This window comes from Coffea arabica, chromosome 10c (genome assembly GCF_036785885.1).
Source record: "Coffea arabica cultivar ET-39 chromosome 10c, Coffea Arabica ET-39 HiFi, whole genome shotgun sequence".
Lineage (NCBI taxonomy): Eukaryota > Viridiplantae > Streptophyta > Magnoliopsida > Gentianales > Rubiaceae > Coffea > Coffea arabica.
The window spans coordinates 2,772,200-2,783,447 of record NC_092329.1 but is presented as its reverse complement, the minus strand read 5'-3'; the positions used below and the strand labels follow the sequence as shown (position 1 = coordinate 2,783,447).

At 38.1% G+C, this 11,248-nt stretch overlaps 2 protein-coding genes across 2 annotated transcripts; both read right to left on the bottom strand.

Moving 5' to 3' along the window:
- Positions 1 to 620: 620 nt before the first annotated feature.
- On the bottom strand, positions 621 to 5,349 carry LOC140016020 (transcription factor E2FC-like). Its single transcript, XM_072068882.1, has 13 exons — positions 4,862 to 5,349; positions 3,555 to 3,741; positions 3,415 to 3,468; positions 3,189 to 3,274; positions 2,921 to 3,009; positions 2,793 to 2,847; positions 1,949 to 2,001; positions 1,819 to 1,869; positions 1,688 to 1,736; positions 1,542 to 1,607; positions 1,366 to 1,442; positions 1,041 to 1,212; positions 621 to 918 (listed from the first exon to the last, which is right to left on the bottom strand). The coding sequence occupies exons 1-13, from the start codon at positions 5,192 to 5,194 to the stop codon at positions 844 to 846; spliced, it is 1,347 nt and encodes a 448-aa protein (XP_071924983.1). The 5' UTR covers positions 5,195 to 5,349; the 3' UTR covers positions 621 to 843.
- A 620-nt stretch (positions 5,350 to 5,969) lies between these two features.
- On the bottom strand, positions 5,970 to 10,698 carry LOC140016018 (transcription factor E2FC-like). The gene is made up of 13 exons (XM_072068880.1): positions 10,211 to 10,698; positions 8,904 to 9,090; positions 8,764 to 8,817; positions 8,538 to 8,623; positions 8,270 to 8,358; positions 8,142 to 8,196; positions 7,298 to 7,350; positions 7,168 to 7,218; positions 7,037 to 7,085; positions 6,891 to 6,956; positions 6,715 to 6,791; positions 6,390 to 6,561; positions 5,970 to 6,267 (listed from the first exon to the last, which is right to left on the bottom strand). The coding sequence occupies exons 1-13, from the start codon at positions 10,541 to 10,543 to the stop codon at positions 6,193 to 6,195; spliced, it is 1,347 nt and encodes a 448-aa protein (XP_071924981.1). The 5' UTR covers positions 10,544 to 10,698; the 3' UTR covers positions 5,970 to 6,192.
- Positions 10,699 to 11,248: the final 550 nt, after the last annotated feature.

Genomic DNA, 11,248 nt, shown 5'->3' with positions numbered 1-11,248 from the left:
AATGCCAGGTGGGGGAAGTCTTAGCCTGTTGGCGGTGCGCGTCATATTTAAACTCCCTTCCTTTGAACTCCTTGGGCTTTTCCCGGTTTTTGACAAAATGACGGCTGAATGGGCCAATTAACCCCTAAATATGAGTAGGATTAGGGCACCAAGACAAATACAAGATCCAAGATCAACTTAAACTGATAGAGGGATTAGTTAGGTGACCGTGAAATCTTTGTTTAACTCTCAAATCCTCACATTATTCTTTTCCAATTGTAACTCCCGTTTTATTTGTGTCAAAACTCCCAGCATGGCCCAGTCTTTCTTCGCTGTAGAAAACATATGGTACATTTTTGTTTACCTCAACTTAGTATCTCGTACTAAGCTGTTCATAAAGTATGTTGAAAACATGTTCGGTGTTGAGGCAATTAAGAAGACAACGTAAACATGATACTATTGAGGAGGAAAAGCAGAAATGCAGGTCGGAATGGTGAAGAAGGCAAACCATTTTAATGCCACTACAAAGCCCGTTTGAGTTAGATAGCAACATCAGCCTTGGAAGTGAATCGACCATGTGATGCATAGCAATTGTATCAAAAACGGCAGAAAGGGGGCAAAAAAAAAGATGAAGAAAATAGTTAATGAACCTACAATTCATTAGCATTTACTGCATGTCAATTTTACACTTGAAGGAAGGGATGTGGATTGTACAAGTCCTTCAAGGAAAACTATAATAATCAATGATCTAAACACTAACCTATTCCTTTAATGCTATATAAATAAATGCATGTACAGGTGAAATGGAGAGCCTCGTTGATTTTGATCCTAAACTTCTGCAATAGATGGATAACGATTTGCCTGCTAAGAACATTCTGTACCCCACAGATCTGTAGCAGTGACCGCGTAATCTGATCGCAACCAATAGTCATCATTAACCTGCAGGTCACACAAGCAAGGTATTTATTAGAGGGTGGTAAAACTTCTTCTGAATATCTGTAGCTTATTCCCTTTTGTTCTCATTCCCTGCAAGGTAAGTCGGTTTGGCTGGGAAAACTTACAGCCCCATCCGATGGGATTATTTTATTAATGCCAGATACATCAGAGCTCTGCAAACCAGAAGCATCTGAATAATACGCGTCGTCCGCCCCTTGTCTGCAACCATTCACAACTGATGAATCCAATAATTTTCTGCGCTTGACCTTCACATCTTCATGATGTCCTCCATGATTGCTACGGTCATAATGATTATCAAAGCCATCAGAAGCTGGAATACATGCATGCATGCATGCTTCTGAATTTAAAATGTGAAGAAAAGGAAGTTGAATCTGAATGGTGTCTCTAGATATTCTCAGGGTAGCTTATTTGTTCTGAGCAAAAAGATACCTCAAGAGATACAAATCAATAGGTCCAGTAGTGCTTCGAAGAATAAGTTTGTACTGCCTTTCTGAGAATCCGATATCCTGTTCAGATGCCAAAAAATTCCAATCAGCACTATGAGAGGCCAAGGAATCCAAATCTTTAAAGGGCACCTCTCGGTTAAGTCAGTACAGAAGACTCACTTCATCAGGATCAGGAACTTCAAGAGTACTAGCATGTGGAGCTTTTACAGCGATAACAGTTTTATTCTGCAGAAAACATACAGCATAAACATCTCAAACATAAAGGGAAAAAGATATAAATGCAAAGAGAAACAAATTTAACTAACCCTGAAACATGGCTGGCTCATGATATCTTCCTCAGTCAAATAAAGGGTCCTGAATCAGTCCAAGCAGATGAACACTGTGATATAAGTTATGCATCCAGTAAACAAATAAAACGTAGGAAGACATTATTTACCTTTGAGAAGTTCCAGCATGCACTAGGGCATTCATCTTCTCATCCATTTTCCTGCAGGATAAGATCCAAGCCAAACATTTAATCCTAGGAAATTTACAAGAGGCATTCTTCCATATCATGATTATCAAACCTTATGCAATCGTCAAGCCTGCAATCTTCAGCAAATAAACGTTCAATTTCAGCCTGTCATGGAAAACAAAAGGTTATTGCAGTTAAAGCCTCACCACAAGTTTTCTGGTAAAAAAAAAAAACTTCCAAACGATTTCTTTAGGTTGATTTTTTAGAAAGGAAAGGGATTTTGAAAGAAAAAGTAAAAAAAAGGAGGGGACCAATAAAGGGGGGAAAACAAATATGATTCAGTTAAACAAATTTCTACCACATTCACATGATAATGACAATAGTTTTGAACTTTTTTAATAGTCAACATGTTTCTCATTTCCATACAAAAAATTCTTGCAGTTGGTTACAGTTTTAGCAAGCTATTGGTTAAATCTACTGCTTTTACACAATCACATAGGGATTGACACGTTTTTTCGCTTTTGGCACCACTTCAGTTAGATGGTCGAAATTTTGAGAACGGCTTCAAAATGCATTACTCCTAGTTCCTAATCATTTGTTTCTCCCTTTCAAGTGGGCAAGGGAGGGGTGCGTAATGCAAAATCCATTTTTAGCTACAGGAAGTAGACAGTAATAGACTATGCGTCAGCTTGCAACGAAGGCATTAGAGTAGCAGAAGCTATATAGTACCTCACAAGTTCCTTATTGGAGTACTTTCTCAAGAAGGATGGTTTATCCTAAGCTTTGCCCATTTCAATATGAGAAGAAAGATAGTTGTCCAATGAGCCAAGTATTTTGACTTAATCTTGTGCAACAAAATGAACAAATTAACAAGGGCATAATGATAATCAGAACACAAGTTGCATATAGCATTTATTTATGCATGTCCATAAAAAGGAACATTGTCAGCAGATCACCTTCAGAATGCTTGCTTGATTATTCAACTCTTCCGGTCCAAACATCTCATATCCCCTGATATAAAAATGCTAGTATCATAAGTCGATAAAGGCATTAAAATGGAACTAACAAAGGTTAGCAACATTACTTCCAACGTATGTGACTCTTTGTAGTCTTTTCAATTAATCCTACTCCTTCAAGGACATTTGTAATATCATATATTCGCCTTTTCTGTACCTGTAGATAGAAAGCAACCATCTGAGATAAATAATAAATAAATAAATATTACATGCATTTGGCATGCTGTGAAACAAAAATAGTGGTAAAAGAATAAAAACTCCTTACTTCAAAATCCTGTCTACTAAGGGTGGAGAAGAAAAGATATTTTGCAAGTAATCTTCTATAAACTACAATACCTCCAACAGATCTGCAGCTCTATTGAGATCAAGGCATCCATCCTCAGCTTCCCGTATCAATTTAATGAACTTCTTTGTCAACAAGCCTGCCAGACAACAAAGACATGACTTCCGGAGCTTTTAGTACAAATGCTTGGCATAAAAGAAAAATAATGCATCAAGCCTCCCATGCACGAATGTTATTAAATTGGCTTTTAACATCTAAAAATTCTGAAATCTGCCTCACCTAGAGAGCTGTCATATCGGCAGCTACCTACTACACCCACATTGTCAAGAACCTCTGTAAGAATAGAATCAACAAGCTATTAACGACAGTAAAAGTAAGGTTAACTGTATAAGGTCTAATCCGACTGATATGCCATTAACCTGCATTTGGTTCCAACGTTCCTGGTTTCACGTGATTTGAGCCTCTTGCTTTGCTGCATTGCTTAGCTTCAAGGAGAGATACTGGCAGCTTAAGTGAAGCGGCATTTACAGCTTGAGTAATGTCATGAACCGAGCTAGTTTTACTTGTGCCTTTATTAGCTTCAAAGATGCCATGCTCATTCGTATCCTTCGCAAAAATGGAAACGCATTGTAATTAATATGCTCATGGAATACAAATTAATTGCTGACATTATTAAATGTTTTGGCAATCTACAATGCAATTATTGACTAGTAATTTGCTGGTTCAGGAGCTCAAATATCTATAGATATGCTAATAAATTATTGCAACATGTTATCCGAAATAAATACACTGATGAAGTAGAGTTACAAGCATGAACTAGCTAAAGCAGAAATTACAATTTCATGCAACAAAAGTTGCAGATTATAGAACTAGATGTCTACTAACCATTGCTCCAAGGCATGCAATAACACAACCATTTTATCTGAAGTCGTGAAACTTAAATCCACAATAAGATTCTCATATAGCATCTCGAGACCACAAACTCGCTAACCGAAAGTTATACAGATGCTGAAGGTAATCACTAATATTAGGGTACTTTACCAATGTCCAATACTTCAACACTAATTTTACTTCTAGAACTGAAATCTTGTCCAACCAGGAGAAAGCAAGTATGATATGTTTTTGCCAGCGGATAATAGAGGTTAATGGTGACAAATTCAACCTTTTTGACGCCAAAATAATTATAAAGAACAGCAAGCTGGCAGCTATCCAAAGATGTAGGAAGCTTATCGCGCTTGCTTATCATGTTATCATGTTTTACACACACACACAAAAACACGCCAACAAACAAAAACTGACGTGAGAATTTAATAGTGAAAGGTTCTTCTTAATTCCTCGACATTCGTGTTACATTTATCATGGTACATCAGAACCTCAAGCATGATGTGAAAGCGCAAATTAATGATTAAACCTCCAGAAAAAAAAAGTAAAAGAGAGAAATCAAAGAAGAGAAGGATCACCGAATTTTCTTTGAACCCACAATTACATAAATCTCAAACATAAAAAAATTACTGAATAATCAAAATCCAGAACGGAACAACATTTAAAAAAAATTTTCTTTGCTTGATCACACACTTCAAAGATACTAAGCCGTCAAGGCCGTCATACATTTGCGTACCATAAAAGGCAAAAAAAAAAAAAAAAAACAAAGAAAACCAATTCAACTGGAAGCTCAACCAGGGGAATCAGAAACAAAACCCACCAAAGTCAAGAAGCAGAAATATACCGGAAGACCGAGAAGTGAAGGTGAATTCCGACTTGTGAAGGAGTCCTTAGGCTGAATATCTAGAAAATTGGGAGCTATGCAGTAATTGATAATAGCAGAGGGATCAGCAGCAGCAGGAGGAGAATGTATAGAGGCAAAAGGGTCGAGCCGTTCACAGACTCTGGACGGGACCACGGGAACCGAGAAACGATGTTGTGGCTCCAAACGAGGAGGGGGAGGAACACCAGAAGCTGCGAGGGATAAGTTGCCGAAACTGCTGTTTAAACTAACGTTCAAATCAATGTCAATGTGTCTCTCTCTACCTCTACCTCTACCATCACCAGAGGTCGACATGAGGAGGAGGAATTCCAGGGGAAAAGCCCAAAGAGAATGGGAGAGTCTGAAGACGAGACCGAAGAGGGGGAGTTTTGAAAGATCTTGTTGGTTTAGGGAAAACGAGCGGAAAAATAGGTGAGTGAGTCAGTGAGTGAGTGCGTGGATGGCTACCGAATGCCAGGTGGGGGAAGTCTTAGCCTGTTGGCGGTGCGCGTCATATTTAAACTCCCTCCCTTTGAACTCCTTGGGCTTTTCCCGGTTTTTGACAAAATGACGGCTGAATGGGCCAATTAACCCCTAAATATGAGTAGGATTAGGGCACCAAGACAAATACAAGATCCAAGATCAACTTAAACTGATAGAGGGATTAGTTAGGTGACCGTGAAATCTTTGTTTAACTCTCAAATCCTCACATTATTCTTTTCCAATTGTAACTCCCGTTTTATTTGTGTCAAAACTCCCAGCATGGCCCAGTCTTTCTTCGCTGTAGAAAACATATGGTACATTTTTGTTTACCTCAACTTAGTATCTCGTACTAAGCTGTTCATAAAGTATGTTGAAAACATGTTCGGTGTTGAGGCAATTAAGAAGACAACGTAAACATGATACTATTGAGGAGGAAAAGCAGAAATGCAGGTCGGAATGGTGAAGAAGGCAAACCATTTTAATGCCACTACAAAGCCCGTTTGAGTTAGATAGCAACATCAGCCTTGGAAGTGAATCGACCATGTGATGCATAGCAATTGTATCAAAAACGGCAGAAAGGGGGCAAAAAAAAAGATGAAGAAAATAGTTAATGAACCTACAATTCATTAGCATTTACTGCATGTCAATTTTACACTTGAAGGAAGGGATGTGGATTGTACAAGTCCTTCAAGGAAAACTATAATAATCAATGATCTAAACACTAACCTATTCCTTTAATGCTATATAAATAAATGCATGTACAGGTGAAATGGAGAGCCTCGTTGATTTTGATCCTAAACTTCTGCAATAGATGGATAACGATTTGCCTGCTAAGAACATTCTGTACCCCACAGATCTGTAGCAGTGACCGCGTAATCTGATCGCAACCAATAGTCATCATTAACCTGCAGGTCACACAAGCAAGGTATTTATTAGAGGGTGGTAAAACTTCTTCTGAATATCTGTAGCTTATTCCCTTTTGTTCTCATTCCCTGCAAGGTAAGTCGGTTTGGCTGGGAAAACTTACAGCCCCATCCGATGGGATTATTTTATTAATGCCAGATACATCAGAGCTCTGCAAACCAGAAGCATCTGAATAATACGCGTCGTCCGCCCCTTGTCTGCAACCATTCACAACTGATGAATCCAATAATTTTCTGCGCTTGACCTTCACATCTTCATGATGTCCTCCATGATTGCTACGGTCATAATGATTATCAAAGCCATCAGAAGCTGGAATACATGCATGCATGCATGCTTCTGAATTTAAAATGTGAAGAAAAGGAAGTTGAATCTGAATGGTGTCTCTAGATATTCTCAGGGTAGCTTATTTGTTCTGAGCAAAAAGATACCTCAAGAGATACAAATCAATAGGTCCAGTAGTGCTTCGAAGAATAAGTTTGTACTGCCTTTCTGAGAATCCGATATCCTGTTCAGATGCCAAAAAATTCCAATCAGCACTATGAGAGGCCAAGGAATCCAAATCTTTAAAGGGCACCTCTCGGTTAAGTCAGTACAGAAGACTCACTTCATCAGGATCAGGAACTTCAAGAGTACTAGCATGTGGAGCTTTTACAGCGATAACAGTTTTATTCTGCAGAAAACATACAGCATAAACATCTCAAACATAAAGGGAAAAAGATATAAATGCAAAGAGAAACAAATTTAACTAACCCTGAAACATGGCTGGCTCATGATATCTTCCTCAGTCAAATAAAGGGTCCTGAATCAGTCCAAGCAGATGAACACTGTGATATAAGTTATGCATCCAGTAAACAAATAAAACGTAGGAAGACATTATTTACCTTTGAGAAGTTCCAGCATGCACTAGGGCATTCATCTTCTCATCCATTTTCCTGCAGGATAAGATCCAAGCCAAACATTTAATCCTAGGAAATTTACAAGAGGCATTCTTCCATATCATGATTATCAAACCTTATGCAATCGTCAAGCCTGCAATCTTCAGCAAATAAACGTTCAATTTCAGCCTGTCATGGAAAACAAAAGGTTATTGCAGTTAAAGCCTCACCACAAGTTTTCTGGTAAAAAAAAAAAACTTCCAAACGATTTCTTTAGGTTGATTTTTTAGAAAGGAAAGGGATTTTGAAAGAAAAAGTAAAAAAAAGGAGGGGACCAATAAAGGGGGGAAAACAAATATGATTCAGTTAAACAAATTTCTACCACATTCACATGATAATGACAATAGTTTTGAACTTTTTTAATAGTCAACATGTTTCTCATTTCCATACAAAAAATTCTTGCAGTTGGTTACAGTTTTAGCAAGCTATTGGTTAAATCTACTGCTTTTACACAATCACATAGGGATTGACACGTTTTTTCGCTTTTGGCACCACTTCAGTTAGATGGTCGAAATTTTGAGAACGGCTTCAAAATGCATTACTCCTAGTTCCTAATCATTTGTTTCTCCCTTTCAAGTGGGCAAGGGAGGGGTGCGTAATGCAAAATCCATTTTTAGCTACAGGAAGTAGACAGTAATAGACTATGCGTCAGCTTGCAACGAAGGCATTAGAGTAGCAGAAGCTATATAGTACCTCACAAGTTCCTTATTGGAGTACTTTCTCAAGAAGGATGGTTTATCCTAAGCTTTGCCCATTTCAATATGAGAAGAAAGATAGTTGTCCAATGAGCCAAGTATTTTGACTTAATCTTGTGCAACAAAATGAACAAATTAACAAGGGCATAATGATAATCAGAACACAAGTTGCATATAGCATTTATTTATGCATGTCCATAAAAAGGAACATTGTCAGCAGATCACCTTCAGAATGCTTGCTTGATTATTCAACTCTTCCGGTCCAAACATCTCATATCCCCTGATATAAAAATGCTAGTATCATAAGTCGATAAAGGCATTAAAATGGAACTAACAAAGGTTAGCAACATTACTTCCAACGTATGTGACTCTTTGTAGTCTTTTCAATTAATCCTACTCCTTCAAGGACATTTGTAATATCATATATTCGCCTTTTCTGTACCTGTAGATAGAAAGCAACCATCTGAGATAAATAATAAATAAATAAATATTACATGCATTTGGCATGCTGTGAAACAAAAATAGTGGTAAAAGAATAAAAACTCCTTACTTCAAAATCCTGTCTACTAAGGGTGGAGAAGAAAAGATATTTTGCAAGTAATCTTCTATAAACTACAATACCTCCAACAGATCTGCAGCTCTATTGAGATCAAGGCATCCATCCTCAGCTTCCCGTATCAATTTAATGAACTTCTTTGTCAACAAGCCTGCCAGACAACAAAGACATGACTTCCGGAGCTTTTAGTACAAATGCTTGGCATAAAAGAAAAATAATGCATCAAGCCTCCCATGCACGAATGTTATTAAATTGGCTTTTAACATCTAAAAATTCTGAAATCTGCCTCACCTAGAGAGCTGTCATATCGGCAGCTACCTACTACACCCACATTGTCAAGAACCTCTGTAAGAATAGAATCAACAAGCTATTAACGACAGTAAAAGTAAGGTTAACTGTATAAGGTCTAATCCGACTGATATGCCATTAACCTGCATTTGGTTCCAACGTTCCTGGTTTCACGTGATTTGAGCCTCTTGCTTTGCTGCATTGCTTAGCTTCAAGGAGAGATACTGGCAGCTTAAGTGAAGCGGCATTTACAGCTTGAGTAATGTCATGAACCGAGCTAGTTTTACTTGTGCCTTTATTAGCTTCAAAGATGCCATGCTCATTCGTATCCTTCGCAAAAATGGAAACGCATTGTAATTAATATGCTCATGGAATACAAATTAATTGCTGACATTATTAAATGTTTTGGCAATCTACAATGCAATTATTGACTAGTAATTTGCTGGTTCAGGAGCTCAAATATCTATAGATATGCTAATAAATTATTGCAACATGTTATCCGAAATAAATACACTGATGAAGTAGAGTTACAAGCATGAACTAGCTAAAGCAGAAATTACAATTTCATGCAACAAAAGTTGCAGATTATAGAACTAGATGTCTACTAACCATTGCTCCAAGGCATGCAATAACACAACCATTTTATCTGAAGTCGTGAAACTTAAATCCACAATAAGATTCTCATATAGCATCTCGAGACCACAAACTCGCTAACCGAAAGTTATACAGATGCTGAAGGTAATCACTAATATTAGGGTACTTTACCAATGTCCAATACTTCAACACTAATTTTACTTCTAGAACTGAAATCTTGTCCAACCAGGAGAAAGCAAGTATGATATGTTTTTGCCAGCGGATAATAGAGGTTAATGGTGACAAATTCAACCTTTTTGACGCCAAAATAATTATAAAGAACAGCAAGCTGGCAGCTATCCAAAGATGTAGGAAGCTTATCGCGCTTGCTTATCATGTTATCATGTTTTACACACACACACAAAAACACGCCAACAAACAAAAACTGACGTGAGAATTTAATAGTGAAAGGTTCTTCTTAATTCCTCGACATTCGTGTTACATTTATCATGGTACATCAGAACCTCAAGCATGATGTGAAAGCGCAAATTAATGATTAAACCTCCAGAAAAAAAAAGTAAAAGAGAGAAATCAAAGAAGAGAAGGATCACCGAATTTTCTTTGAACCCACAATTACATAAATCTCAAACATAAAAAAATTACTGAATAATCAAAATCCAGAACGGAACAACATTTAAAAAAAATTTTCTTTGCTTGATCACACACTTCAAAGATACTAAGCCGTCAAGGCCGTCATACATTTGCGTACCATAAAAGGCAAAAAAAAAAAAAAAAAACAAAGAAAACCAATTCAACTGGAAGCTCAACCAGGGGAATCAGAAACAAAACCCACCAAAGTCAAGAAGCAGAAATATACCGGAAGACCGAGAAGTGAAGGTGAATTCCGACTTGTGAAGGAGTCCTTAGGCTGAATATCTAGAAAATTGGGAGCTATGCAGTAATTGATAATAGCAGAGGGATCAGCAGCAGCAGGAGGAGAATGTATAGAGGCAAAAGGGTCGAGCCGTTCACAGACTCTGGACGGGACCACGGGAACCGAGAAACGATGTTGTGGCTCCAAACGAGGAGGGGGAGGAACACCAGAAGCTGCGAGGGATAAGTTGCCGAAACTGCTGTTTAAACTAACGTTCAAATCAATGTCAATGTGTCTCTCTCTACCTCTACCTCTACCATCACCAGAGGTCGACATGAGGAGGAGGAATTCCAGGGGAAAAGCCCAAAGAGAATGGGAGAGTCTGAAGACGAGACCGAAGAGGGGGAGTTTTGAAAGATCTTGTTGGTTTAGGGAAAACGAGCGGAAAAATAGGTGAGTGAGTCAGTGAGTGAGTGCGTGGATGGCTACCGAATGCCAGGTGGGGGAAGTCTTAGCCTGTTGGCGGTGCGCGTCATATTTAAACTCCCTTCCTTTGAACTCCTTGGGCTTTTCCCGGTTTTTGACAAAATGACGGCTGAATGGGCCAATTAACCCCTAAATATGAGTAGGATTAGGGCACCAAGACAAATACAAGATCCAAGATCAACTTAAACTGATAGAGGGATTAGTTAGGTGACCGTGAAATCTTTGTTTAACTCTCAAATCCTCACATTATTCTTTTCCAATTGTAACTCCCGTTTTATTTGTGTCAAAACTCCCAGCATGGCCCAGTCTTTCTTCGCTGTAGAAAACATATGGTACATTTTTGTTTACCTCAACTTAGTATCTCGTACTAAGCTGTTCATAAAGTATGTTGAAAACATGTTCGGTGTTGAGGCAATTAAGAAGACAACGTAAACATGATACTATTGAGGAGGAAAAGCAGAAATGCAGGTCGGAATGGTGAAGAAGGCAAACCATTTTAATGCCACTACAAAGCCCGTTTGAGTTAGATAGCAACATCAGCCTTGGAAGTGAATC

Bases quoted from the DNA above. Each gene is read 5' to 3' on its own strand.
- LOC140016020 (XM_072068882.1), bottom strand. From the start codon at position 5,194: ATGTCGACCTCTGGTGATGGTAGAGGTAGAGGTAGAGAGAGACACATT. The intron at 3,275-3,414 runs GTGAGGCAGATT...GTTGTCTGGCAG, and splicing joins CCGATATGACAGCTCTCTAG to GCTTGTTGACAAAGAAGTTC. The intron at 1,608-1,687 runs GTTAGTTAAATT...TGTTTTCTGCAG, and splicing joins TGAGCCAGCCATGTTTCAGG to AATAAAACTGTTATCGCTGT.
- LOC140016018 (XM_072068880.1), bottom strand. From the start codon at position 10,543: ATGTCGACCTCTGGTGATGGTAGAGGTAGAGGTAGAGAGAGACACATT. The intron at 8,624-8,763 runs GTGAGGCAGATT...GTTGTCTGGCAG, and splicing joins CCGATATGACAGCTCTCTAG to GCTTGTTGACAAAGAAGTTC. The intron at 6,268-6,389 runs GTAAGTTTTCCC...TGTGACCTGCAG, and splicing joins TAATCCCATCGGATGGGGCT to GTTAATGATGACTATTGGTT.